General features: G+C 34.0%; 6 protein-coding genes, 1 long non-coding RNA gene and 1 pseudogene across 8 annotated transcripts; 1 reads left to right on the forward strand and 7 right to left on the reverse strand.

Annotated features, from left to right (window-relative positions):
* Positions 1-53: 53 nt before the first annotated feature.
* On the reverse strand, positions 54-1,544 carry LOC124496122 (uncharacterized). Its single transcript, XM_047059593.2, has 3 exons — positions 1,100-1,544; positions 423-1,034; positions 54-341 (listed from the first exon to the last, which is right to left on the reverse strand). Exons 1-3 carry the CDS (start codon positions 1,133-1,135, stop codon positions 90-92), a joined length of 900 nt encoding a protein of 299 aa, XP_046915549.2. The 5' UTR covers positions 1,136-1,544; the 3' UTR covers positions 54-89.
* A 139-nt stretch (positions 1,545-1,683) lies between these two features.
* MED17 (mediator complex subunit 17) lies at positions 1,684-4,047 on the forward strand. The gene is made up of 2 exons (XM_047059592.2): positions 1,684-1,878; positions 1,951-4,047. Exon 2 carries the CDS (start codon positions 1,982-1,984, stop codon positions 3,923-3,925), a length of 1,944 nt encoding a protein of 647 aa, XP_046915548.2. The 5' UTR covers positions 1,684-1,878; positions 1,951-1,981; the 3' UTR covers positions 3,926-4,047.
* Positions 4,048-4,584: 537 nt separating this feature from the next.
* LOC124496125 (uncharacterized) lies at positions 4,585-6,065 on the reverse strand. Its single transcript, XM_047059596.2, has 6 exons — positions 5,898-6,065; positions 5,654-5,822; positions 5,507-5,595; positions 5,325-5,439; positions 5,214-5,263; positions 4,585-5,147 (listed from the first exon to the last, which is right to left on the reverse strand). Exons 1-6 carry the CDS (start codon positions 5,901-5,903, stop codon positions 4,728-4,730), a joined length of 849 nt encoding a protein of 282 aa, XP_046915552.2. The 5' UTR covers positions 5,904-6,065; the 3' UTR covers positions 4,585-4,727.
* Positions 6,066-10,601: 4,536 nt separating this feature from the next.
* On the reverse strand, positions 10,602-15,334 carry LOC124496166 (uncharacterized). 2 transcript variants are annotated; one of them, XM_047059655.2, is made up of 7 exons: positions 15,234-15,334; positions 11,590-12,192; positions 11,245-11,521; positions 11,144-11,179; positions 10,999-11,078; positions 10,875-10,935; positions 10,602-10,814 (listed from the first exon to the last, which is right to left on the reverse strand). In XM_047059655.2, exons 2-7 carry the CDS (start codon positions 11,659-11,661, stop codon positions 10,741-10,743), a joined length of 600 nt encoding a protein of 199 aa, XP_046915611.2. In that variant the 5' UTR covers positions 11,662-12,192; positions 15,234-15,334; the 3' UTR covers positions 10,602-10,740. The 2 variants fall into 2 exon arrangements, with proteins under 2 accessions (XP_046915611.2, XP_046915610.2); XM_047059654.2 differs by lacking the exon at positions 15,234-15,334 and having other exon boundaries at positions 11,590-12,715.
* On the reverse strand, positions 12,954-13,876 carry LOC124496165 (uncharacterized). Its single transcript, XM_047059653.2, has one exon. The coding sequence runs from the start codon at positions 13,768-13,770 to the stop codon at positions 13,096-13,098; it is 675 nt and encodes a 224-aa protein (XP_046915609.2). The 5' UTR covers positions 13,771-13,876; the 3' UTR covers positions 12,954-13,095.
* A 154-nt stretch (positions 15,335-15,488) lies between the features above and the next one.
* Positions 15,489-16,990, reverse strand: LOC124495388 (uncharacterized). The gene is made up of 6 exons (XM_047058754.2): positions 16,708-16,990; positions 16,438-16,643; positions 16,240-16,361; positions 16,083-16,168; positions 15,939-16,023; positions 15,489-15,878 (listed from the first exon to the last, which is right to left on the reverse strand). Exons 1-6 carry the CDS (start codon positions 16,714-16,716, stop codon positions 15,727-15,729), a joined length of 660 nt encoding a protein of 219 aa, XP_046914710.2. The 5' UTR covers positions 16,717-16,990; the 3' UTR covers positions 15,489-15,726.
* Positions 16,991-19,759: 2,769 nt separating this feature from the next.
* Positions 19,760-20,624, reverse strand: LOC124495420 (uncharacterized). Its single transcript, XR_006959293.2, has 2 exons — positions 20,148-20,624; positions 19,760-20,087 (listed from the first exon to the last, which is right to left on the reverse strand). It is a non-coding gene; the product is annotated as an uncharacterized LOC124495420 (long non-coding RNA).
* A 1,711-nt stretch (positions 20,625-22,335) lies between these two features.
* On the reverse strand, positions 22,336-25,157 carry LOC142597759 (uncharacterized; annotated as a pseudogene).
* Between the last annotated feature and the right edge of the window lie 2,734 nt (positions 25,158-27,891).

Raw genomic sequence — 27,891 nt, forward strand, 5'->3', positions numbered from 1 at the left:
TCTTAATCATAATCAAATCATAATTAAATTGAGTAAATTTTGTGATCTTTTGATTCATTGAATAATGAATTTGAATCGATTGATTGCGATCAATAACCACCTTTGAGTGGTGGTTTCGATATTGACACACCTGTTCCAGTATCGCCGATATTACTATTATTAGGGCTGATACTTGTTCCATATGATGAACTTTGTTTAGTCGTCACACCAATCGGTTGTTTAGTTTTTTCATACATTTTTTCCAGCGATTCATTTCCGGTTTCGATTGAATTTTCCTGTTCATTTCCTCTGGCGATGACAGTGATGATTTCTTCCTGCACAGGTTGCACCTGCTGATAAATCTGGAAAGTTCAATGTTGAATATTTGATTATAAATTTTAATTTTTAATATTAAGATTTTCAAATTTATAGTTTAAACCTACCTTTCGGAAGGGCGTGATTAATTCGTGGACCTCTTGGTATATAGGCTTTTTAAGTCTATGCACCAAGCGATGAGGTTCATCTTCACTTTCGGTCTCTTGTATGGAACCTTCGGATCCTTCATGAGCCTGATGAATTTTCAAACTACTTGATGCCGATTTAAATAGAATGTGTAGTGGCACGGAAATGGCACCAACCTCCACAATGGTCGGCACAATATTACCAGTTGTTGGATAATCACGAAATTGTATTTCGTGTTTACTTTGTACGGCTGCTTGTATTACATTTGATTCTGACGATGTTGATGTTGATATTGATGTTGAGGTGGTGGCAGGCATTTTATATAATGGACCAGCCAGAAGCGAACTTGGTGATATTGGTTGTAATGGCTGTGATTGTTGTTGATAATAATTTGTCGTTTGTCCACCAATGTTGCTTGGTTGTGATTGTTGTTGCTGTTGGCCGGATAATGGTGATATGTTGATCACCGATGTTGATGATGTTTGACCATTTTTTGGTAATGAATAATCTTTTGTGTAAGTTTTGGTTCCATAATCGGCAGCCGATACCAAGGGAATGATGATGGAAATCAATGAACAAAATAAGATGATTATCTTTGGTTGGTGAAATTTAAAAAAATGTCAGATTGTCACTTTGGTCACCTCGAATGTCTACTTACTCGAAACATGGTGCAAAATATGACAATCACTTTCATTCGGTAATTGCAGCTGTGCAGGAATGTTCAGTTGAAAAACTGTCAGCTTTTTATATCCGACGAATCCAACGGTTTCGGTTTCAACGAAGAATCAACAACAACAGTAATTGTTGTTGTTGTTGTCGTAGGCGTTGATGATAAAGGTGTTCTCTTCCTCGAATTGGATTAAGCTTTAATTGTCTTTTTCTTTCATTTTAGCTTTTCGTATTTTTTTGTGTTTCGCCATCTATTAATCTTTGTTTCCGGTATTTTTTATTGTCGAGACCAAAATGGCCGGCTTATGGATTATCAGTCATGACCATTTGTCTGCTGCTGAAAAAAACTTGGAATAAAGAAGAATTTTTTTTTATTATTCAGGAAGAACTTTTTCATCCATCAGATTATCTTATTTTTTGTTTAAATATCCTGAATTTCAACTTATCACTGTTCTGCGTAATAATTTGATGATGAAGAATTTAATTTTTTGAAAATTCGAATCAAAAGTGAATACAGTGTAGTGTCGATTTCGATCAAAGTCCAAACCATTATGTGTACTGTCATCTATTGACAACTCCCCGAACTCAGCATGCATTGTATCAAGCATAATGCAAAATTCAATGGAATTTTGAGCCAACAATTATTCCCGGTTTATTTTGTTCAGCTTTTTTTCATAAACTTTGAATGAATCCATCAGTTTATCTTAAAGTCTTGATTTCATCTATCGTTTGCATCAATGCGAAAATTTTCTCCAAATTCACACCAGGGCAAGTTGACATTGTCATCAATTTTTGGTTATTGAAATTTAATTTTTGTTTATTATTATTATTATAATATAGTTATAGAAAAAACTAAGCTGGAATTGACAAAATGAATTCCAATTCTACAACCAATCCTGGCCAACAATCGTTGGCCGTTTCGATGGAAGTTACCGATGAATACATGGTGCAAGAAATATTGAATGATGGCACCGAAATCTACAAACAGCCATTGAATATGTCCGAAAATTTTGCTAGAATTATTCAACGAATTGATTTTGATAAACTGTCGACGATACTGTCAAATCAAGACAATGGTCAGAATAATAACATTAGCAAGGATTTCGAAATACCCGAAGTACAAGTGAATGTTTCATCATTCATAAATCCTACACAAAGACCACCGTTTTGTCAATTAGCACCACAATTTGAATCGATAAAATCGAAAATAATGAACGCATTGACTAATATTTCTGTGATGTATGATGTCATAAAAGTGGCAAAAGAACCTGATTATCTGGTTATTGAACCAGTGGCCAAAGATCAGAGCCGTATGACCGACGAAAAGCACATTACCGTTTTGGTTTCCAAAAAGAAAGCCCTAGCCCAGGCAGCTCAACTGATTTCGAATGCATTGGATCGATTACAGAATGAAGCCAACCACACCTCCAGATCTCGGATAGATTTCCATACCGAACTACGAACTATGCGACAAAATTGGCGACTACGAAAAAAAGGACAAAGTATTATTGGTGACCTAAGCTATCGTGGTGCATGGTCAAATTTTTCGCAACCGGCAACATTCGAAGTGATTCGTAATGAAAACCAAACATCAATGAAGCCTAGTTCATTGATTGTCAATGCACCGAAAACATTGGAGGGTGGCAATTTTTATGTTGTACGCACTGTCAAAGGAAATGTTCAATCGAATACATTATTCGAGCCATTGAGAGTATCACATCCACAGCTACAAAATCAATCCACAGACTCGTCATGGCAGACACGATTGGAAATTGCTCAGAATATGCTTTTCAATAATGAACTATTCAAACGATTGGCACATGAATCGGTATTATTAAAGTTGCCCATACCAACCATAGCGGCTGGAAATCAAATTCTGGCGCCATTATTCCCCGGGTTACAGTTGTCTATTAATCTTTGTCATCAATCGCCCAATAGTTCGACACAATATGATAGTGCCAGTAATAATACCGTTTTGGAACACACGCTTTATCAATTGTTGCATGAAATTCATTATAAAAATATGCATTTCCCATTACCACGACCTACATCGGTTACACTGGCAATCAATTCAGCACGATATGTGGCCGGTCCTCGGGCATACGATAAGAAAACATTGGCACAAATTTCGCAAAATGAAACCATTCTAGAACAGGTTATTCAACAGGCGCAACATTCCATGTTACGGCTACGAACAATGTGTTTGATCGATTCATTGGCCATTGAAATACAGGATCCATTGATTATACCCAATTGGAATTATTTAAACGCACCGAATCAAACATCAGTACGTGTGGATCTTTATTCATATGGTTATGAAGGCTTTAGTAGTTGCAGAACATCAGTTATGCTTCATATTGATACCAAAACGGTCAAAGCAATCATGCGAGATGGCCGTGTATTGAATCTATCATTCGAATCGCAAGAACTTCGTCATCTTTTATTGAATCTGGTTTCTCATCATTTAGTTATTGCCGTACAGTCGTTGGCGAAAGCAATGGGATGGAAAGTTGTTTCGTTGAATGCATCTGTTGGGGTGGGCAAACAAGAACCAATATGTGGCACCGCATCATCACTGGTATTGATATCACCGAACGGTGATCGAACTGTATCGGTTAAAAGTGGTCCTCATTCCGGCATCAAAGTGAAATTATCATCATCACCACAAGAATTTCTGCCAAGTAACCTTGTTTCGAATCAACAATGGCAACAATTGAATGGGCAATTTAAAATTGTCGATTGGCAACGATTACCCGGCAAAACATTTGTCAATAAAATGGAGTACATGATGGCTTGTTTATCGATCAAGTCGTGATTATGTACAATGTATACAATTATTATTACAATTACAATTTGGAGTATGAGTTTATGAATTTATGAATTGATTATTATTAATAATAATCAATAAATAAATTTGATTTGATTTGATTTGATTAACCAATTGTTGTTGTTGTTGATGATAAAGATGGTTTATAAAGACCTGCATTCGATGAATTCAGAACACGATTCAGTTTGTAAACAAAAATGTCAAGTTGGTCAAATACTTCAAGTTCAAAATTTTTTTTTAAAACAAAATTTGCTGGTGAACAACAACAACCGCGACGTCGTCGTCGAAATCGGAATCGAAATCGACGTAACCGTAACCTTAGACATCGATATAATAATAATAATGGCCGACCGGAATCATCTCCCTTGGTTGTTATGGTCACTGACGTCATCGATTCGGATGATGAAAATAGTGATAATGAACAATTGACTCGAATGTTTGGCCGTTTTGGTGCCAGTAATCGTCGACGACAAACATTGGAACAACAACAACAACTAGATGAACGACAAATGTTGGCCACCAACAATGAGTTGCATTCATTTAGCCAATCGATTATCGATGAAATCGAACGACAATTGAATGAAGAGTTTGACGAAAAGGAACTATATTATAATCGGTTATATAAGATCATGGAGGCCATTTACGAATTGGTATTGAAATGATTTATTTACTTTTTCGTTTAAATTAAAATGAATGAGATTTATATAGATTATATATGGATGTGGATATGGATTCTTTCATCAGCAATTCATTTATTGGCCATGTTGATGAAGAGTTCTGCCCACTATATTTAGTAGCCAGACGATGATTTCACCGATATTGACGATGATGATGATGGCGATGCTGATGACAATGATGATGATGACGATGATGAGGCAGAAGATGATGGTGATGGTTTTGATGATGTTATGACAGCTTGAGATGATGCGGCTGCAGCATAGCTTGCTTTTGATGATTTACTAAGGCTTCCACCAAGGCTAAGACCGGATGATTTGGTACCACCAATACTGTAGCCGCCACCTCCCATAGCACCTAGACCTAATCCAGCTCCACCACCACCGGCAGAAAATCCGAAACCAGCGCCAGAATTTCCAAAAGCAGCGGCTCCACTTCCAAAACCAGAATTTCTTGCAATTATCGTGTTAATTTCTTCCTCAACAGGTTTAATTTCCTGAGTAATTTTTCGGAATGGCGTGATTACCTCATGTACCTAAATGAATCAATAAAATTATTTTGATGATTAGGTGATTTGATAATTAGTGTTCAGTTTACTTGCCTCTTGGATCACTGGTTTTGTGACCTGGTGAATTAATCTGTGAGGTTCATCTGATAAAAAAATAAAAATAAAAATTATCGAACAGTTGATATCTACTATCAATCAACATGCCTTCGCTAGACGATTCTTGGACACTGCCTTGTGCAGAGTCATGCATTTGTTGTACATTCAACGTTGAAGAGCTGGATCGGAAAAGAATCATGACCGGGAGTGATTGGGATCCCACCTAGATTGCGAATATGAATATATCATTATTATCAAAATTTAGATTAGATTTTCGCCTAAAAAATTACCTCGATAACTGCTGGTTGAACGGAACCAGTAGATGGGACCTCACGAAACTCAATATTATGAGATGTTTGGATAGCAGCCGGAATTATACCTGAAATGACAATTTTGATCGTTGACATTCGAAAACAGTCATGTTCATTGTTTCATACCTCCAGCAAAGGCAGCAGCATTTCCGCCACGTCCACCGCCATAACCACCGAGACTTGCATAACCAGCAGAACTACCTCCACCATAACCACCACCACCACCACCACCACTAGAACCTTTGGAGCCATAACTGGCGTTGGCGAGGACAGCCGATATTAACACAATGAAGAACTATGAATGGCAATGAATGGGAAAGGAAAAAATGTCATTTGAGATATATTGATGGTATCGACACAAATGTTGTACCTTCATTTTGATTTAGTGAATGTTGAGTTGAAAAAGACAGTGTTGACTTGATGAAACGATTGGATCGAATGATGGTTATTCACTGACGAATGACACCGGTATTTATATTGGAGAAAATTCAAGAAAGTGAATCTCGCCGAGATGGTTTGATGACCACTATGTCATGTCGTGTGGACGTTTTTTTTCTTTTTTCATTTCATTTCAATACGTGTTTGCCTATGATCTGAATTTTGCTCTATGTTTTTTTCGAAAACCTTTCGGGCTTATTGGGATATATGTCTCTTCTTCTTCTTCCTCTCATGTGTGTCGGGAAATGATAATCTCTTTTTAATTTCTCTTAAATCAATTCTTTGCACAAATTTCGGGTCGAATATATTGCAAGAGACGATGACGATTACGACAACAATGTCAGAAAAGAAGAGTAAAATTCGGACAAATCACCATCAAACATTGGATATAATCAACTTGTTGTTGTTGTTGTTTAATTTGATCAACAATAACCGCAGCGAAAAAACGAAAATTATAATCATCATCAATAAAATAAAAACATCGGAAAAAGGAAAAAAGATGTTGGTGGAAAGGCAAAAGAGAGACAAGAAATTTATTCAACAAGAAAATCTTCAGATCATCATCATCATCATCATGATAAACGTCATGCTTTATGTGTCGTGTCTTATTGTCGATAAGAAGGGTGTGTGTGTGTTATGATAACATGTGTTTTAGGGTAAAAAAAATGAAATAAAGATAACGGGATTCATTTTTGTTCATAATCTCGGATAATGCTTTCACTTTCACTTTTGTTTTGCCATTTTATGATGAGCTTATTTTGAATTTTGAATCAATTTTTTTCTTCAGATTCGGTCATCATACATATTACCGACACACTCACACACACACACACACACTTAACGGGTTAGATAATCATATCTCTTGATGTTCATCCACATCTTGGCGTGAAACTCATTTCGTATCACACACACTCACACACACATAAACACAAAAATAACGTTAGAACAATGAGAAAATGCTAATCGCACATAAACAATTTGATTTTCTTCTTGAATTGAAAAGACTCAGATTTGAAATATGCTAGACATGTGCTTTTTGCGAAGAAAAATTTAAAAAAATTTCTTTTGTTGTAAAATCACCCATGGTGAATTTGGATGATTCATCCGGGCATTGTGGTTTGATTTACATTTTTTCTTTCCTCGTTTCTCGTTTTCTTGTTGCTATGGACCAAACGTTATTGTTGAATTTGATTTGTTTTCCGTCTGATTCCGTCTGATAACATCATGTTCGAGTTTGAGTTATGTCACCAACAACACAACAGTCGAACATTAACCACATTAATGAACTGGAACAATTTGAAATTTGAAGTTTTATTATTATTCATCATGATCATATCTTAAATATAAACAATGGTGATAATGATAATCATGATTTCTCATGTTTAACATCCAATCTATTGTAGTCATCATTGGAGCCTTGATTTATTGCATCATTATCATCACCATCCTATCATCAATCGATCCGTTGGTCAGTCAGTTGTAGTTGTTGAATTAGTTTAGTGCGATTAAATTATGAAAATGGATCATTTGTAGATGATGGTGATGTGGATCTATTGCATTGTATCTGCTGTATTCCATTCATTCGACCAATCGTGTTTTTCCCTCTCGCTGATGATGATGATTAACTTCCGAATGATCATCCCAAATAAAAATTATTCCCATCATCATCATCATCATCATTATGATGAGATGAAAAAGATCATAATCTTGTTGTTCTTGCATTTTTAATTTTAGTTTTTTTTTGTTGTTTCGAGAAATTAGTTGAAAATTATCATTATTGTAATTACGACTATTATGTGTACATGTATGATGTTGTTATATATCAGATGATGAATAAAAAGAGGAAACATTTAGTAGAGTTCATATTCGAGTTCCGCTCTTGGACACGTTTTTCGATCATATCCGGGTGAAAGTTTTTTGGCAATTATAAGTTTGTCCCGAAACTCACATCATTGACATTTGAAAAACACACACGTATTCATGTGTGTAAATGACACTGACAGACAAATGATGATGTTGACAGCAGATGTGCCATCATCATCATCATCATCATCATGAAAAACATTTTAGTATTTATTCGAGTGTGGGGAGAAAATAAAAATGTCTTTGCTGAATTTTAAATGAATAAAATTGACATGAGTTATAATTATGAACTTTAAAAAATTCATTCTGAACGACTACTAGTTATTTGATATTAGTGGAAAATGATGCTTTGATCGATGAAAAACTGGCTGTGGTGATGATCTCGTCATTAAAGATGATGATGATGATTGCTTCTGATTGACTTTTTTTTCAATTTAAATCCTTTCCACTAGAAATGATATAATGTCTACGATTTGGAAATGACGAATGAATTACTATTACTATCAATGTTTAAAAGTCAATTATCAGTAGCAGCAGGCCACTCGTGAACATCCACTATTTACAGTTGGTCCAATTAATCCATTTCTTTCTTTTTCCATTTGATTGATCAGATGAAACGAACAAACAGAACTGAGAAAAACGAAGAAATCATAAACATTAACCACCACTTGGGAATTTGATTCAATGTGTAACATTATGTCATGTTTTCGTTGAAACAAAAAGCAAAAAAATGGAACAAAACAATCGAATCTAATAATGAAAATTATTAGATTCGACAACTGTTGCTGTTGTTGTAAGGGAAAAAATGCCCTTGTTATTCAATGTTGTTTCGTTTAGCATCACCACAATCTCAATATTATAAAATTATAAAACATATAGCATGAACACGAAATATAATTACCATGAAACTGAACAAAAAATATCTAGGACTTGGCAACAATAACGTTGTTAATCCGATCCATCGCATGAATCTGAAAAGATCATCATAATGATCTTCATCATCCTGTATTGTTAGATTCGTAGAAAACATTTGTCCATTTTGTCATCATCATCATCATCATCATTATTGTGGTTGTTTATTGTTATTGTCTCAAACATAACCCATGTGTGTCAGTTCAGGAACATTTTGTGTATCAATAAGGAATGTTTGAAATGGAAAAGAAAATCATCAAAATGTCCGTGAATCCAAAAGCAGAAGAAATCCGATTTCGATTTGTTGTTCCACCATTATCATCATCATCATCATCATCAACGTCTTTGTCGTTTGACTTTTGATTGAGGTTTTTCACGTCTGAAGAGTTATTGTTAATAATGTAATTTTGTTCCAAAATTGGGAAAATCTTTCTTTCTCTCTCTCTCTATTTCTCCCAATCCGATCCATCATTCCGATTTGACCGAACATGATCATCATTATGATCATCATCTTGAATGAAATCATTGGAATCATTGCCATCATTGGACAACAATGATGAATTAATGAATGGACAATGACAATGAGCTTTTATCATCGAACCGACACGAATGTCGTATTCTATAGAATTATGCTGGAACACACTCATGCTCAACGATAAATCGATTTATTGTTTTTTTTTCTGTTAAAAAAATTAAATCATCTCTCCAGATGGAAAGAGAACAAGAGTGCATACTGCAGTATGTCGTTTGATTTGTCATCCATAAAAACAGACTCTCTGACTTTATGGAAAGAATTGCATTGGCTGATTTCTTTTCTTTTTGTTTTCATCCATTTGAATCTAATCTTGATACGTATACATTTCAATCATTCAAGTTGTCTGGACTTTTCCACCCTGTAAAAATAATTAATGGAGTTGAATTGAATTTATTTTATAAATTTCAAAGAAAAACACATCATAGGCCATCAAATCGAGATTTATTTTTTATTTTTTTTGATCAATTGCTCATCACTGAATGGGTCAACTTGTGTTTGGCTTTTGATTTTTATGTTACAAAAAAATGAACAAATCTTAATCATTAGAGAGTGTTTTCAGAGAGCCAATCAGAATTTTATGACAAATGATTGCAATGACGATAATCAACATGGAAAGACAAGGATGAGACTTAAAACTTTGTATGGCCAATGGCCACCATCATTTATTAGTTTATCATTTTTTTCCTTTCAATATTCTCTAGCATTTCAATTTAATTTAATTATTGTGAACCGAATATGATTAGTATTGTGCAAGGAGAAAAAATTTCCAGTTTCTTTCTTCTCTCGGACAATCGTGTTGAAAAAATGATTGAGCTATTTTCGTTCAATCATGATCCTGTTGATGAACCTAAAAAAACAAAAGAAATTTTGAAACAAAAATAACAAAACAAGAAAAGCTTTTCTTCTAAACTTTTGATCATATGTGATAAGTCTGAACATCAAAGTTGAACATTGAATGGTCGTACTGTTACGTTTTTTTTTGTTGGAAAAATTTGACGCCTTTGCTGAAACAAGTTACCGAAACAATTCATTTCGTTGGTTAGGATCGTATTATTTTTTATTGTTTTTGCCAACATGAATTAGATGATGAGATATTTTGTGGATAAATTATTATCAGCTGATTATTTCATCTTGACAATCTCAGATTCAATTGGCAGATTTATATCGTTTGTAGAATGTAACAAATTTCGATTGAAATTGATTTAGGACTTTTTCCGTTGTTATTTTCTCATCAGTGTCAATCGTAATTGATTTGGAGTTTGAACATTCAACATTGATTCACACTTGATTTTGACAAGTCAAAATGACATGTTAGATGTTGATCTATTTCTAGATAAAAACGTCACTAGTTTATTTACTGTTTTGTGGCAAATAATTCATAAATAAACTTGATTTCAATGTGCAGTATGTACAAATATTCGTTCATTCGATTCGATTATTGTGTAATTAACAAATGATTTCCACTTTAATAACCAGATCGTCCACGTGAAGCAATACCACTGGTACTAGCCAGACCGCTGAAACTAGATGCTTGTCCACCTTGTTAAAAAATGACAGGATTAATTTATCAATCAATAAATTAGCCTCAACATTTAGCACCTTGGTTGCGGGCCACCACGGTCAATATTTCTTCCTGCACAGGTTTCACTTGCTGCGAAATCTAGAAAGTTCAAGGTACAATATTAAGAGTTATATAATTTTTAGCCAGGTATATTAAACTTACCTTTCGAATTGGAGTTATGATTTCGTACAATTCTTGAATTATTGGCTTTTTAACGGTATGAACCAAGCGATGAGGTTCATCTATGAATATGATAGGATGATGATGATGATAATCATTTAATTCAATCAATCGCAATGAATCATACCTTCACTCGATGTTTCTTGAGTGCTACCAGTGGCACCTGGATTATAAAAAAAAGAAAAAAATTTGATTAGATTTCCAAGAAAGATTGATTGATTCACATACCATCATGAGCTTGTTGAACATTCAATGAACTACTTGATGATCGGAAAAGAATAGTGATTGGCAACTTGCTAGCACCGATTTCAATGGTGGTCGGTTTCAAATTTTGAGTGGTTGGAACATGAACAAAATTCAACTCATGTCTTGTTTGAATGGCTGCGGCGACAGTTTGTGGCCGGGCACCAAGACCGGCAGCACGATTATAACCAAGGGATGAGCTAGTTTTTGCAACACCATAGCTACCATAGACAACAGCAACAAAAGCAGAAATGATGAATAACTGTGGGGAGAATGAAGAAAAGTTTGAAAAAAATGAAAATAACAACTATGAATGAATAAACTTGTTACTTTGAGCATTTTTATTTTGCTTGAAATGGGTTTGCAACTCGATAACAAATAAATACTTTGTGTGCTGATCATGATTCGAATCGATAGCTTTTATACAGTAATCTGATCCAGGACCAAGTGCGAAGAGTCTCGTTGTTATTGAATAACAGTACACTGCTTGAGTTTTTAAAAATGGTTATTATCAAACACAAAGATGATCAAGATGTGATGCATGTGGATAAACAAATTAAAAATTAAATTTTCTTGGAGCGAAACATGAGAAACATGAGAAACCATGGCCTCAGCTAATGTTTTGATTTGAATAACAGAAGAAATGTCAATCACGTTCAATTGATTAATCTCGTTCGTTATTTCGTTTTAATCAAATTCACTTGTAATCGTCATGTTTGTATTGTCAGATTTGCACCAAATTGAAAATTGAGATGAGCAAAGTTTAACCATCACTGCTACACACGTGTATTGTGGGAATGAATTTGAAAAAAATTGAATTTCGGTTCCTCGTCTTAATTGTTTTTTTCTCCAGCATCACTGCATAATTTAGAATGACTGCGAACCAAAGCAAAACATCTACTGGACCCGAAGGTGGTGATAATGATGGTGTTTCTTTAAATGAAATAGTTTAGTTTTAGTTTTTTGTCTTTGTTGTGTCACACAAATAATTAATGCCATTGTGATAATAATTAATTTTTTTCTTGTTTTTTTTTCTGAGAAAATGTTTCATATGCAAATATGAACGAATTTCAATGATCACTGTGTCAATGATGAATGGATGAATGGTGATGACCTAGCTGTGATGTTGCATATAAATCTTAAAACCACACTACTCAGAGTGTTTTATCTGATTTCGATCATCAACTCTGAAATATGTGTGATTAAATGAACCATATAAGGCCATCTTCGATCATCATTTTTCTTGTTTATCTTTGATATTTTACGATCATGCTGATTATGGAACAAGTTTCTGGAACATTTTTTATGTCGTTTTTGTTGTTGTTGTTGTTGTTGTTGTTGCGAATGATGCATGTTTGACCGACAGTACTGTTGGTATTAGTAACATATTGATCATTCATCTTTCAAAAGATCATTGACATAATCATTTTGTAAATGCATACAAAATGATTATTGTGAAATGTTAACAAGATCAATTAATTAGAATGTTGAATGTTGAATTGCAAATTGTGGATAATAAGACAAGACATGATCATTATTGCCATTGTCTTTGTTGTTGTTCATATAAAACACTATATTTGTATGGAGATATGTGTGTGTGAAAAGTTATTTTTAAACTTGAATCTACAAGAAAAACATTGAGAATGTAAAAAATTGGTTTATTCATCATCTGTTTAAGTTGTGGAAAGAATAAATCAATCATGAATTACGCACTGTTTGAAGAGGAAAAAACATTCATATTTATTGTAAATAATATGTGTGGTTATAATGTACAACAAATGAAAATCAACCAATCAAATGGACAAAGAGAAATTCGTTTCGTCGTCATCATACAGATCAACCAATTGGATTCCAAACGGCACCACCGAACAAATTGGTGGACCGATGATTGATTGGTAGAAGAAAACCGGGTAAATGATTGAGAGTTGAAGGTCGATTGGCGTTTGGTAAAGAATTTGCATAATTGCTATTACCACCATTGTGGATCGGCATCATCAGTGGATAGATATTCAATGGCATTAGAAATTGTTGTGGCTGTTGTGATTGAACCAATTGCCCGGCAGGTAGTAATGGAATCAATTGCTGTGGATCAGATGGTAACAATGTTGTTGGAATGATAGTGGGCGATATAATCATGTTCAAAGGTAATTGCTGTATTTGTGATGACTGTGGTGGTGGTGGAGCACTATAACGCAAATGATTCTGCGACATCATTGGCCTAATCGTACCGGGTATGTGATCATCATGTTGATCAATCTGTAATCGACTTGAAGTGCTACGAAACAATAATTTCATTGGTAATGAATTCGTTGTAACCGTGTATATCTGTGGCTCTTTTGCATGTTTATTCGGTGGAACTTGAATATAACGGACCTGATGATAAGAATCGATTGCTGCTGGAATCTGATGAGGATGAGGACCTAGGTTTTCCTCAGCTACACATTGCCGAATGATGAACACAGAAATGGTCAGTAAAAACGCCATGTTCATTTTATTATGAATGAAAATCATTTTGAAAATTTTCCAAGGAAACAAACAAACAAACAATCAACCGATCAATGAATGAACCACAAAACTTTAGTTTCAATCAAGTAACGATCGACAACGAAATGATGGCTCCAGATTTCTGCAGATTTTCGGTTTCCTTTATATTTATATACTCTGTGGTCATGTGTATAGCCACGACTCAACATTTGCAAAGAGATTGGATTGTATAGTTGAGATCAAAGATCATATCGACGACCATCATACAAACAGGTGACATCATCACCATCATCAGTGAATACCGATTTTATAAATGGCGACCGATAGCGTAAAGAAAATTTTTCTATTTCAGATTGAAAAAAATAACGGCGACCGAAACAAAATTGTTTCTTTTCTTGACACAATTTTGTTTACGCAAACGAAACGAAAACGAAAACGAAACAAAAACTTGAAAACTCCAACATCACGGACAACGTTAGCGTATCTCAAGTTTAGCCAGTGTAAGTTCCAAAAATGTTTTCGTATAATGAAAAAAGTCATTATGGTTCATGTGTGTGTGTGTGTGGTATTATCATGATGATGATACTATGGTACCAAAAGGCATAGTATTTCGCATTACGACGCCTTATTCAAATCAATATCCGACAGCGTGAGAGAGGCACATGGGATTCAAATGAAATGATTATGATGATTGTGACCGTTTATTTTACAAACTGATGACAGCTATCAGATTAGGATTGGATTTTGTTTTGGTTGAATAACTGAATAACTGAATGAATGAATGAATGAAAAAGCAAACTAGAGCATTATCCTCGTGTTGATGTTGAGAATCTATTTCTGGTGCTTCATCGTTATTATTCATTATCATCGTATTGATACATTTGTTGTTTGCGTGACTTGTTCAAATTGGAAATATAGCCACGAATGTCGGTTCCGGACAAGTTTGCGAAAAAACAAACATATTCCGGAATCACGAATGTCGATTGCCGATGGTATCTGGATGGACAAAAAAAAACTAGTTTTTCGCTTTGTTGTCCATAAAAATGGTTTTTCTGTAGTCACTTGATTATTATCACAGAGAAAGAAAGAAAAACATATCATCATCATCTTCATCTTCATCGGATGGCAACGGAGAGAAAAACAAAAATGATTTATAAAATGATTTTTACTCGGACATGATTGAAAAACGAAAATTTAGCAACAATAAAAAATGAAAAATAAAAAATAAAAATCTCAAATCGTTATAATCGTTATCCATGTCCATATTGAGATCTTAATCTCAGATGACTCCGAAATGAATCAGCTGGAACAACATGTAGTAATCCAAAATCCAAAATTTAAAATAAATTAAAATCAACATGTTTCTGGAACACATACTCTGAATGAAGGAAAAATATGCTCACATGCGACATTTGACAATATATAAATATTGCAGTTGATTGGTTTTCGAGTTGAGAAAAAAAAGTGACAAAACATTTAATTATAATTACCTTGCATTGATGAGAATGAGAAAAAAGTTGTCGGTGCTGATGGACCGATTCGACATTCAAGTCTCATATTCGTATGACGATGGATGGATGTTTGTATATTTATCGAACAAATTAGTGATATAATGATTTATATAGATCAGCAGCAACAGGTGTGCTCATTTTCCTATCATTGTCATTCATAGATGGTGCCATGTGCATTCAATTTGAATTTTTATCACATGTTCAACAATCATAAACGAATCAATCAATTGTGTATTTAGAAAATCAATTGAATTTATTTCGACCATTCATAATGATAATGATGTGTGTGTGTGTGTGTTTGTTTGGTGTATGTTGATATTCTCAACAAAATTGATTGTTGGTGTTGGATGAATTTGAATAATTTAAATGTAAATTTAAATATGAATTAAATAAATAAATAAAATGAAAAATGATGATTCTGAAATGAAAATTTCATATCCAACATAGTCATTGTTCATCGTTGGCATGTCATCTAGTATCCGCCTTTTGATGAGCCACCACCATAACCACCACCACCTCTGCCACCGCCAAAGCCTGAACTACGTCCTCCAGAGAAACCAGAACCTCGACTGCCACCAAAACCAGAACCAGATCCAAAACCACCAGCTCCGCGGCCACCAGCATCTGTGTGGCCAAAATTCGGGAATTATTGTCAGTTAAATTGGGAATGAGCTAAAAATTTACCTTTCGAAACAACTGTGAGGATTTCTTCTTGGACCGGGAGGATTTCTTGTCGTATTCTTCGTTGTGGAGTGATGATTTCGTTTACCTATGCATCCGTAATTTTTCAGTAATTACAAGTTAACTAATTATTGGATAATCACTGACCTCTTGAATGATTGGTTTGGTAACGCTGTGTTTAAGAATGTGTGGTTCGTCTTCGGATTGCGATTCTTGGACACTGCCGCCAGCACCTGTTGGAATTGATTTGGTTAGTGGTTGAGTTGGTTAAATTTGTGATGATTAATTTGTATATATCACATACCATCGTGAGCTTGTTGGATGTTGAGGTTGCTTGAGGCACTTCGGAAAAGAAGGTTGACTGGGACAGCGTTGGCACCGACTTCTATGGTTGTTGGAGAGGCGCCGCCTGAAGAAGGCACATCTCTGTGAATAGAAAAAATAATACAAACAAGTGTTGAGATCATTACTACACTACATATAATTTATCGGTATTGCATACCTGAATTCTACACGATGGTTAGAAACAACGGCAGCTTGAACGGTTTGTCCACCACCGCCGCCACCACCGAAACTCATTCCACCACCAAATCCACGGCCACCTCCATAACCTCCGCCACGTGAGCCACCACTAGAATATCCGCCTGATGAACCACCACCATAACCACCTGCACTCACGCAAGCGATCAATGAAGCAACAACGATGAACTAAGGAGAAGAAAGAAAATTTTCGATAAGTTTTTGTTTGACCAGGTTCGGATCGAATTCTTACTCGAAGCATTTTGATTATTAGTGATGAATTTGTTGTAAAATGACAACTAGATAAGTAGAAGAAGATGATTGTTGTTGTTGTGGTTGTTGTTGTTGAAAGAAGAAGATGAGGAATGTGTATGAATTAAATGCACGGACTCGTCTTGGTTTATATACTAAAAAATTCCAGACATGGATCTAATTGCAGTAATATAGAAAATGTAGAAAACAAAACATGACACAACTTTTTTCAAGATTAGACAATCCTCCTTCAACTGTTGATTTTGTTGTTGTTGTTGTTGTTGGATCAGTAGCAATAAACGATAAAAAATTGAAGCCAATGTAATCAATTTTTTCTTCACAAAACATCTCACCTTTTTTCATTACATTCCATCTGCTTAATGTGAGTCTTGTCTCTATCTATTGATATAATAGCGCAAACTATGTTTCATTATAATGAACTCGTAATTATGATGAGATAGAGATGATCATGAAAAACAAAACAAAAACAAAAAAACGAAAAAAACGAAAAAAAAAAAAACAAAACAAAAAAAAAGAAAAAAAAAGAAAATCTAAAATAAAATAAATAAAATTGTAATGTATTAAATCATCATCACCATCAACATAAATCCAAACGTTATCTAAATAGCTAAAATGAGATGGTCTGTGAAAAAAATACTGTATGATAATGAGTGAGATTGTTGTTGGTCTTCTTTAAAAATTCGTGTCCAAGTATGCGCGTCTTGTTGGGATTTTTTTTTTCTTCATTATGGATCCATTTTTTTTATGAAACTAAAGGGATGTTATTACCACATCGCCACGTACTATCACGCACACATCCCTAGGGGCTATTGATCCATACAAATTCATCCTTGGAAACAAATGATGATGATGATGATGATCCACATGGAGAAAAAACGAATTAAAAGATTAAGCATTATTATTAACAATGAATCGTTCCATGTAATGTTGTTGATCATGATGATGATGATGATGATGATGATGATGTTGGATAAATTGTTTTCGTTTTTTCTTCATTTTAAATGATGATGAGAACCGTGCGCTTTCCAGTATATGTGGATGAGATTAAGAAAGTAAGAATTTTTGTGTTCAACTTTGTATGAGAATGGAAAAAATGTGCCATCATCCACATGCATTTAATATTCAATGCGAATATTATGCAAACCACGGGCTCTCGTGGCCTTGTCTAAACTTTAAATTTTTTTTTGTTGTTTTGTCTTAGTCTTATCTATCATCGTCATCGTAATAGACTGAGATCAAGAAATATCATCACCACGAATAAACAACAAATGTCATATTGAAATGAGCCTTATTTTTTAATTTTTTTGTGGTCACTCACTTTATAATGTGTTGTTCGGTTATCTGCTAGTTATGATTATAATCATAATCATTATTATCGCTGTTGTGGTTGTTAGTTTGATGTTGATATTCATATATTCATGGTGATTGAGTAAATGATCCATTAGACTTTATTTTTGACAATTTCAAAATGTTATGGATTCTCTTGATGCTTTGTACTTTCATTACGGTTAATCACTAGACTACTATTCTATTTGAAAGAAAGTTGTTTAATAATTTTCAACCATGGTTGCCATTATCACACTACTGATGATTAGTAGACGTCATTTGTTTTTCGTTTATTAAATAATTTGAATTTCAATCAAGTTTCATCATCCTGGATGATAGGAAACTCACTTAATAGTTGGACTTTTTTCAATGTTTTTCACAACAAATCATTCAATTGAATTGTTTGTCTGAAAATCAATTTAGATTGATTGCAAAACATTTTTTTGTGTGGATTAAAAAATTGAAAATCATTAAAACAAATCGATCACCAGGTGTGTGTAAGTGCGTGTTTGCGTTGGCGATTAATTTTGTTTTTGTTTTTGTTTTTGTAAAAACAATTTCTTCGTGGACCTTGAATGGAGCGAACATCCCAAAATATAAACCATTGTTGACTACCTGGATCTTTGAACATTAGTTTTTATCTTTTTGAGCCAGTCGTCTTTTCATTTTTGCAATAAAATAAAGTTGAGCCTCACAATTGGACGAATTAGGCGGAAAAAATCGATCCGAAATGACCCATTGTTAAACACGAGGAACATGAAATTAAAATCCATGTTTTGTGATTGAAAATATCCACATTGACCTGATGTGATAAACGATTGCAGTGATTATCCATACACTTGCATGTGAGTGGAAAGGATTTACAGCAACAATTTTCTTGTTCGTTCTTCCTAACAAAGATGATAATGAATCGAGTCAATCAATTGAATGTAACAATTGGATATTGGATTGGATTATTATTTATTATTTATAATATTAATGTTGTTGTTGTTGTTGTTGTTGCTGTTGTTGTAGTGTTTGTAAACGGAAAAATCAAGTTCATTATTACAAGCTTTGCCAAGTTTGTGTGTTCTGTGTTCCTGTTGTTTGATATATCACTGAATTAATTATAATTGAACTGCATTAGATAATGTAATTGTGTAATTCATACGAAAATGGCATATTTTATTTCTATGTTAATAAATAAATACAGTCAATCAGTACCGTCTTTTTCATACAAATTGATGATTGAATAAATAAATAGATACCGATATCTACTAGTAAGTAATAAAGATGGTGATCCTATAGTTGAGAAATACTGATCAATGAATTGTCCGGATTTTTGTTTGGGAAAATATGCTAGCCCTACATAGAAAACAAGAGATACTAAGATGTAATAGATAGGTTTCAATAATTACCAGAAGTTGATATTTCAGTACTTTGAATGCTCATGATCCTATATATTGTATCACCGGGAAATCATCGTTGTGGTAATTAGTTCTAATTTGGATTTGATAACTCGTAATTAAAAATGTTATTTGAAGATCATTTTACATTTTTCTAATATAAATTATTATCATTTTCGGAATATAAAATGATCTTACAACACTTTGAATTCTTAAATCCATTCAGTCATTCAGAAAAGCCGACTTTTTGACAATCAAGATTAAATTAACTGTACTTAGATAAAGATAATACAGATGAGTTATATATCATTTCAAAGCTAATTAAACGTGAAATAAAATGCTTTTAATTTTAAAAAAATTGAATGAATAGTTTTAAAATTATTTGTCTTCAATAATAAATATCCTATATATAGGATCATGGCCATTAATAGGTTAATGGGTTAATATTGTAAATGTATGCCAATGTGAAAATCAAGACGATCCTTGTTTCCGGCTGCATAGCCACAATATTCGCATTTGTATTGTTGACGGAAATGTTGTCGAATTTGTGTGGACAAACGATCATATTTAGATTGGATGAGTTTTTCATCCTTTTAAATCCAATTTCGAAACCAATCCGAAAAACTTGGTGACGCTATGATTTTTAACACTGTGTGAAATAAATGAATGAATATTTTATTAAAAATAAAAGTTTGGTTTGTTTTCTTACCTGGTACAAATATCTTCTGGATTCAACATTTGAACAATAAATTGAGCACATGGATCACACTCTTAAAACTGAGAAGTGAAGAAGAAGCATAGAAAATAGTTACAAAAAACAAAAATCGGTGAACGACTTATCCGATAGTATCCCGATTTTTTTTTTGATTGTTTCATTAAACGATTGTTTTATTGATTTTCGGAATGAATTCGGAAATTTAAAAAATTGTTATAAGATAAAAGAAAAAATACAAATTCAAATCAAAAGCCACAAATTGATAAAACGGTCGAATTTTCGATATTATAAAATGAAGCCAAAGAATTTGGATAATCCAATGGATGCCTGTGAATGGAAAAGATAATCAGAATCGGAATTAATAGAAATTGAATAATTTAAATTAATTTCGAGGGTTTTCATTCGGTTGAAATTGCCAGATTTGCCATTTTTTTGCATGTGCATCTCCTTCGTAAAAAGCTGGCAGGCAGTACCGTGGTCGATTATTGACAGTGTCTTCGATGTAAACAAAACAATTTTCTGAAATTTGCTGAAAGGTCGATAGATGGCATTAGTGGAAAGAATGATGCGTTTTTTATGAATGAATATCTTCTGAGTTGTTTCTCGTTGAAAAAAAAGGATGTGGTGTATTTTTGCTTTTGTGCATGCATTGAATGTGTGAGTAACTTGTGACTCATTCGTGATCCATGGTTTGGAGCACGTGTTTTTTGACTTGATAAAAATGCGTTTTCACCAATTGATTTTTTTGTTTTTCATTTTGATATTATTCTCTGTGATACACTCATACCCCGCTTAACGCTGCCCCGTTTAGCGCTGATTCGATATAACGCTGTATAATTACCCTACATTGCATTACATTGTTACATTGTATATGAAGGGTAAAAATGCATTATGTAAAGATAGCCCCGCTTAGCGCTGTTTCGCTTAACGCTCAGAATTTTTGGAACGTAACCCCCGCGTTAAGCGGGGTATTACTGTATATATATCAAGTCAAATCAAACAAATTTTTATTTTTATTTCATGTTAAATCGCACCGCCACCGAAATTATACGAAAATGTTGATTTATAAACGTGAGTTGCCTCTCACTTTTATTCTTTTCTTTTTTTTCAAATTTCTATCAGAAATGGGTTTTGGTTCAATTTGATTTTTGATACCTCAAAAAAAACCCATGTTGTTTTTGTAATTTGTAATTATTGTTTTGTGGTTTTAATTTTAATTTAATTTATCAATTATTAATTAATATTAATATTATGGTAATGTTCCGATGGTAATAAAACATTGTCTTTATCACACTGGCTCATGCACACTTCTTGATCCAACTTTTTGCTCTCAAGCAATTTGTGTTTGATGTTCATGTGTGTGCACAGAGAATTTTTATTTTTATTAATTTGTTTTATTAATTATTAATTTCACACACTGTGTTGTGGACACATTTTATTTGCTGTTATATTTTATTTTATTATATACATATAGCGCTAAACGGGGCAGCGTTAAGCGGGGTATGAGTGTACTTAATTTTCACCATTGTGCACGCTCTTTTGCAAAATGCTAGAGTGTTGATGGACTTCAATCGGTCGTGATTGCAACCAAATATGCGATTGAGTAGTCGTATATGATATATTTATAATTTATAATTAAATTAATTCGTTTCAACAATTCAACAAATTGTGAGTCAAAATCTGTTGATTTTTTTGATTGCACATATTTTGTACTTTTGTGTGCGATATACGCGTATCAAACACCTCTGTTGCCAGCCACGTCTTGATCATATTGGACGTGTAATTAATTCTTTGGACGTCAGATCTCATTATTATGGTTCAAGTTTTAACAGTCATCGCCATCGCCATCCACATTGATAATCGAGCCATCCATTGTATATATTTTGGTGGCCATTGCTGCCTGTAAATGACAAATAAATTAATTAATTTAAAAAAAAAAAACAAATGAATCAAGTTTAGATGGCAGGCTAAGGTTTTCATTGCCACCATACATAAATAATAATGTGCCAATGAGAAACATTAACTCTCATAGATCAGTTGAGAGGTGATTTTCGAGAACCAAGAATACATCAGTTCACATCAGATTGAACAATCAACTACACGTTATCTATTTAGGAAACTTTTCATACCACGAATGAATTTGTTCAAATGGTTATTTGCGGTATGAAAAGTTTCCAACTTTTCAGATATTCATAAGCAGTAATATAAATCCGTCCCAATCGTGACCTTTGATCCAAGCTTCGTGTATCAATAATTTCAGTTTTAAACTAGTAGCCAAAACGAGTCTAAATGGATCATACATGGAAGCAAGAAAACTCACTAACATTCGTTTGGTCAATAGATCATTTGTCTTCAATTCTGGTATCGATATTCGTAGACAATCGTCGTTGGTCCAGTCCATACCTAGCGCTTTCTATTCGGCTAGTTCAGGGGTCGGCAACCTTTTGAGTCAGAAGAGTCAAAAATTACAATTTACAAAATTTCAAAGTTTTTAAAGAGCCACAAAATTTTTTTTCACCAACAATAAATGTACTCGCATAAATAAAGTTTTTTGATAAAAAAACTTATCTATTTATTGACAAAAAAAAAACTAATCTATTAACATTACGTTTTTTAAATTCAATTCTTATTGACTTGAAAAAAGTAAAGCATCTTTTTTTTAAATGAAAATTAATTTATTTCTGTTTTTTACAGGCAGAAGTTGTTAGACAGGTATCAGAACGATTTTTAAAAAATATTTAAAAAAAAATAATTTTTGCGTATGGAACTAAAGAGCCGCAGTTTCACATCCAAAGAGCCGCATGTGGCTCGCGAGCCGCAGGTTGCCGACCCCTGGGCTAGTTCATCATTCCATCGTTTATTCAACTCGTGATCAGATGTGCTCCATTTACGTAAATTCATTGAAGCATCGTTAAATATAGTTTGACATTGATTTTTGATAGTCTCAACTTCGATGACGTCTTTGGCAGAGAATATCATGTCGTCCACTACGTATTGTCTTTACGGCATCGGCATATTTCTCCTGGTATTTATCGATATGATGCATTATCACTGCATATAGAACAAATGGACTTGACGACAACCCCAACGGTTATCGGTTGAATCGATAGCATATAACTCGGTCGTTTTCGTCGATCCAGAGGAACTTGATGAATTTGCTATGATCTTCTTGAATTTGAAATTGAAATCAAAAAATAAACACACGTGCTTAATGTTGAGCAGATAATAAAGTTCTTTTTTATTATATCAAATATCATCAATGTCAAAGAGTATACAACAATGAATATATAATATTTATCATTCATAAATGACATTACAACAATATATTTACGAAGTCACTGTGAAATTTATTTAACAAGTTCTTTCAAAAAACTTTATAGAAAACAATGAAATAAAAATGGAATTATCAAACATTCGAACCAATTGTCATGATCAACTTTTGAGTGTTAAAAATTTATTGCATAATGAACCAAACGCGAATGATCAGATAATCAATATGATTGATAAGATCATCATGAATATCAATTCTTCATCATCGAATCAAGCAATTTCGAATGATCAAGATGTTTTCATTGAAATGATTGAATCAAAATCGAAATTATTTCAATGTGAAAATGAGCAGCCTTGTTTACGTGATAAAAATGAAATTCTTGGGAAAATAATCGAATCAAAAACTAATTATATAAATGATTTACAAAAATTTACGAGTGAACAACGTGAAAAACATGAAACAATTGTTGAATCATTGAAAAATGAAATGAATCATCATTTGAAAATTGCTGTAAACAGTTGATGGTTTTGGGGGAGTGTTGAAATGAAAAACCTCAACTGTTTGAACTATGATGCTAACTTGCTGGTAAAGTTCAAGATATTTTTATATTCATTTTCAAGCATATATAAAAGAAAGATTGTCATTTTGTTTATTACTGCTGATCTTGTCATTATAGCAAATGCTTTATTTTTCTTCAATAAAACACATTTTTGAATGTTTTTATTGATATGCAACGACGAACTTATTCTGATTGGAATGATTGGAAATGTAATAATGTATTGCCAGAGCTTGAGTATTATTATCTTAGACTTGTTTTTTTTACTGCTTCTGGTGCTGGTAATAATTACGCATTCGATCCAGACAAAGATCCTGACATTGAATATGGAACGTCGACCGCTTGTGATGTTTCTGCTGAGGTGTTAAAATTCACTCTGATATGATTGGTGTGATAACATCAATTACATGCGGATTCATTGGAATTGCTTCGATGGTCACACCGATTGCTCCAATTGTTTTGTTAGGTTCCGCATTCGTTGGCGGTTCCTCTGCTGCTTATTTGATCTTACAACGACTTCGGAATCACTGGTCTTACTTTTCCTTCTCCTACATGAACCAATAAGAGACCATGATTTAATTTCTGTTTTCTGATCTTTTTCCCGAAATGATTTAAATATTCATTCATTTCATCTTTATTTTTCACTTGTTCATCAATGATTCTTTCGATGAATAATTCTTCAATGATTGATGATGATGACGACGATGGATTTGATTCGATGTTCGATGATGATGTTTGTATTTGGTTCACGTTTACTCTGCTTAAAGCATCAGCAACAATATTTTTATGACCTTCAATATAACGAATATCTGATGTAAATTGCAATATGTATGCCATTTGACGCATTTGTACCAAAGATCGTTTTGTATTATTTTTCGTTAGCAATGAATTTACCAATGGACGATGATCAGTAAACGCTGTGAATGTTCTTGCTTCTAAAAGATACTCGAAATGATGTGTAGCAAGAGACAATGCTTGCTAATTCTTTATCAAAGGTTGGAAAATTTATTTCATTTTCTTACAACTTTTTACTTTTTTGGATACTAATAAAAAGATACATTTTTTGTTACTTTTAAGTTGATACATTTTTATTCGTTACTGTATTTTTGTATCATTTTTTTGTTACAGTTTCAATTGCTACAGTTTCAATTGCTACAGTATCAACATTTTGATACATTTTAAATTGTTACAGTATCGATTTTTTTTGCTACATTTTATTTTGCTACAGTATCTTTTTTTTGCTACATTTTAGGTTCATCTAAACCTCAACAATTCTGGTCTTAATCATAAGGTTTATTTAAACCTCACTATAATAGAAACTATCAGTTATTGCCGGAATCGACTGTTTCGTTAATATTTGTTTTTTTGAAATTAATGCAATGAACTGCTCGGATATTTACACAATATTCGGTGGCCAAATTCCCGGAAGGACAATCGAGCAAAACCTCACGAGCGAAGCGAGTGACGGTTTTGCTATGTCCTGTAGGAGTGCCTTTCGAGCAAAACCTCACGAGCGAAGCGAGTGACGGTTTTGCGATGTCCTGGAGGAGTGCCTTTCGAGCAAAACCTCACGAGCGAAGCGAGTGACGGTTTTGCGATGTCCTGGAGGAGTGCCTTTCGAGCAAAACCTCACGAGCGAAGCGAGTGACGGTTTTGCGATGTCCTGGAGGAGTGCCTTTCGAGCAAAACCTCACGAGCGAAGCGAGTGACGGTTTTGCGATGTCTCGGAGGTTAGGTTTGTAGGTTGGTTTTTTTTTTAAATGGTTAGGTTTTTTTTTTTTTTTTTTTTTTTTTTTTTTTTTTTTTTTAAAAAATGAAATGAAATTTTATTATATCCAGAAAAAGACCGGCAATGGCCGGTCATTATTTTCAATAAAATACAATTATTATCCTGGAACAGGACTATTATCTTGAATTCCAAAAAAAAAAAAATGAAAAAAAAAGAAAAAGAAAATAACAATAAAAAGTAAAATAAATATAAAAAAAATAAACGAGGTTTTTTTTCTCGTGATGATGATGATAATGATTCGAGGCCAGGCCCAGATGGGACAGCTTGCTCAAAATGTTCATGGTGGTTGGTCGGCCAGTCTTTTCCAATTCCAAGATATGTTGAATATGTCCGGTACGTAGTGGTGCGGGTGGTTTGATCAATGCAAATCCAAACGTCGCATGCCAAAACGGGGTTGAGGGATTAACAACAAATTGCTTGGAATCCGGTTGCAATTCCACATTCGGCGACACATCCTTTCGCTTGCCAATGACCATGATTACGAACCCTGGCCAGACCACGGACACAGGTGTATGGGCCGAATGACGATGATGACGATGGTGATGATGGTTGCACGAATCACACAAATGGATTGGATGGTGATGGGACACACGGTGAAATGTCACAGCACACACGATCACAATGTAATTTGTACGAACAAAATATAAGTATGCAACAAAATTTTCAACACAACATAAAAATATGATGAAGAAAAATTTCTGCAGCATAACACTATAGGTTGTCGACTCGCAATGATTTAAAATTTTCATTGTGTTTAAATACCAATGTGTGTGTGACGAAGCCATGCTCGATTTTCAACTTGTGTGGTCGGTAGTCTTAGTGTTCGAGGCGGAAAAGCATTGATTGCAATGATGATATGCATACTGATATGCGCAATCATGATGATGATGGTGATAGCAGCACATAGTGAGCCAATGTGAACACAGTTAAAGTACCATGGCAACAAGCAATGGTATGAACAATACAATCGATGGCAACCATGTTAGCCGTTGCTATGCGATGATGGATGGTTGCTAACAGCCAATTGGGCAGCTATTATGTTTATGTGTGCCGAAATAGCTGATTGAGCCCAATGTTTACATTTTCATGATAATAATGCAACGATTGAAATTCCAATGGCAATATGGCAACAATATCTTGATGCTGGATCGATATAACCAATTCAGGTAAGTGCCAACTGGAATGGGCCAACGATAGCATTTTACGGGTGCCTGCCCCACTCGTTGGACCCCTGACCCCCTGATCTGTGTATACAGTTTGTGTTTGTGTGATATCATGACAATAAATAAATAAATATTAAAAACAAGTATCCAGTGTCACGATTGTGTATCAGGAGGCCAGTTCATCGTGCAAGACCAATTGGATGATTGCCATGGTGCTGAATCACATTGGTGGATTGGCTGGCGGTGGATGGCATCAAGTGTGAAGGTGTCCGGTGTTGGTGTGTAACAATGATGTGTGTGTGCATGCATCAGGTTTACGATCAATCAGACGGGCGGAGTAACCGGAAGTCGAAGCGATGCGCAAAACTCCGAGCTACCGGTTCTTACTTGCATCCTCGTAAGCAGGTACCATCCTGCGTTACGCCGCATCATGACTTTCAACCTCTGTGTCCAATGTTGTGTATGTGTGTACAAGTGTTGTTGTGTCGATGCCGGTCGCGTCCAGTGACAAGGCAACCTGTTGTTGCTGTGCTTGATGGTCACTGTCGGATCCACGAAGTTTCCATTTGGTGGTGGACTTGTGTGTGTGTGTGAAGTGGCAATAACGATGTATCCAATGTTGTGTTCAATGTGCCACGGTGTCTGTAAATAAAATTATGTGAGTGTGGTATCTGAAAGGTGTTGTGTGTACGTGACGGTAAGCAGTGTGTCCAGTGTTGTGGTTTGGTTAGGTTAGGTATTGTTAGGTTTTTTTTTTTTTTTTTTTTTTTTTTTTAAAAAATACTGGTAAGTGTTGTTGTTTACTTGTTGATATTATTGATTCTTGTTGTTGTTGATTTTATTTTCAGATTTTAAATTATCGGTTTTATGCTGATTGTTATTGTTATCGTTGTTGCCGATTATTGTTGATTCTTGTTATATAAATTATTGATTTGGATTGTGGTCGTTTATAATTGTTT

The sequence above is a fragment of the Dermatophagoides farinae genome, chromosome 8 (assembly GCF_024713945.1).
Source record: "Dermatophagoides farinae isolate YC_2012a chromosome 8, ASM2471394v1, whole genome shotgun sequence".
Taxonomy (NCBI): Eukaryota; Metazoa; Arthropoda; class Arachnida; order Sarcoptiformes; family Pyroglyphidae; genus Dermatophagoides; species Dermatophagoides farinae.

What these genes read in the sequence shown, in the direction of transcription:
- LOC124496122 (XM_047059593.2), bottom strand. Translation starts at nt 1,135, where the DNA reads ATGAAAGTGATTGTCATATTTTGCACCATGTTTCGA. An exon ending in TATTTTGCACCATGTTTCGA is followed by an intron (nt 1,035 to 1,099) that starts GTAAGTAGACAT and finishes CACCAACCAAAG; the next exon opens with ATAATCATCTTATTTTGTTC. An exon ending in TAATCACGCCCTTCCGAAAG is followed by an intron (nt 342 to 422) that starts GTAGGTTTAAAC and finishes TGAACTTTCCAG; the next exon opens with ATTTATCAGCAGGTGCAACC.
- MED17 (XM_047059592.2), top strand. Translation starts at nt 1,982, where the DNA reads ATGAATTCCAATTCTACAACCAATCCTGGCCAACAATCGTTGGCCGTT.
- LOC124496125 (XM_047059596.2), bottom strand. An exon ending in CCAAGAATCGTCTAGCGAAG is followed by an intron (nt 5,264 to 5,324) that starts GCATGTTGATTG and finishes TTTTTTTATCAG; the next exon opens with ATGAACCTCACAGATTAATT. An exon ending in CAAAACCAGTGATCCAAGAG is followed by an intron (nt 5,148 to 5,213) that starts GCAAGTAAACTG and finishes TGATTCATTTAG; the next exon opens with GTACATGAGGTAATCACGCC.
- LOC124496166 (XM_047059655.2), bottom strand. Translation starts at nt 11,661, where the DNA reads ATGATCAGCACACAAAGTATTTATTTGTTATCGAGTTGCAAACCCATT. An exon ending in GCAAAATAAAAATGCTCAAA is followed by an intron (nt 11,522 to 11,589) that starts GTAACAAGTTTA and finishes TTCTCCCCACAG; the next exon opens with TTATTCATCATTTCTGCTTT. An exon ending in TCAAGAAACATCGAGTGAAG is followed by an intron (nt 11,079 to 11,143) that starts GTATGATTCATT and finishes TCATATTCATAG; the next exon opens with ATGAACCTCATCGCTTGGTT.
- LOC124496165 (XM_047059653.2), bottom strand. Translation starts at nt 13,770, where the DNA reads ATGATTTTCATTCATAATAAAATGAACATGGCGTTTTTACTGACCATT.
- LOC124495388 (XM_047058754.2), bottom strand. An exon ending in AACCATCGTGTAGAATTCAG is followed by an intron (nt 16,362 to 16,437) that starts GTATGCAATACC and finishes TTCTATTCACAG; the next exon opens with AGATGTGCCTTCTTCAGGCG. An exon ending in CATCCAACAAGCTCACGATG is followed by an intron (nt 16,169 to 16,239) that starts GTATGTGATATA and finishes CAATTCCAACAG; the next exon opens with GTGCTGGCGGCAGTGTCCAA.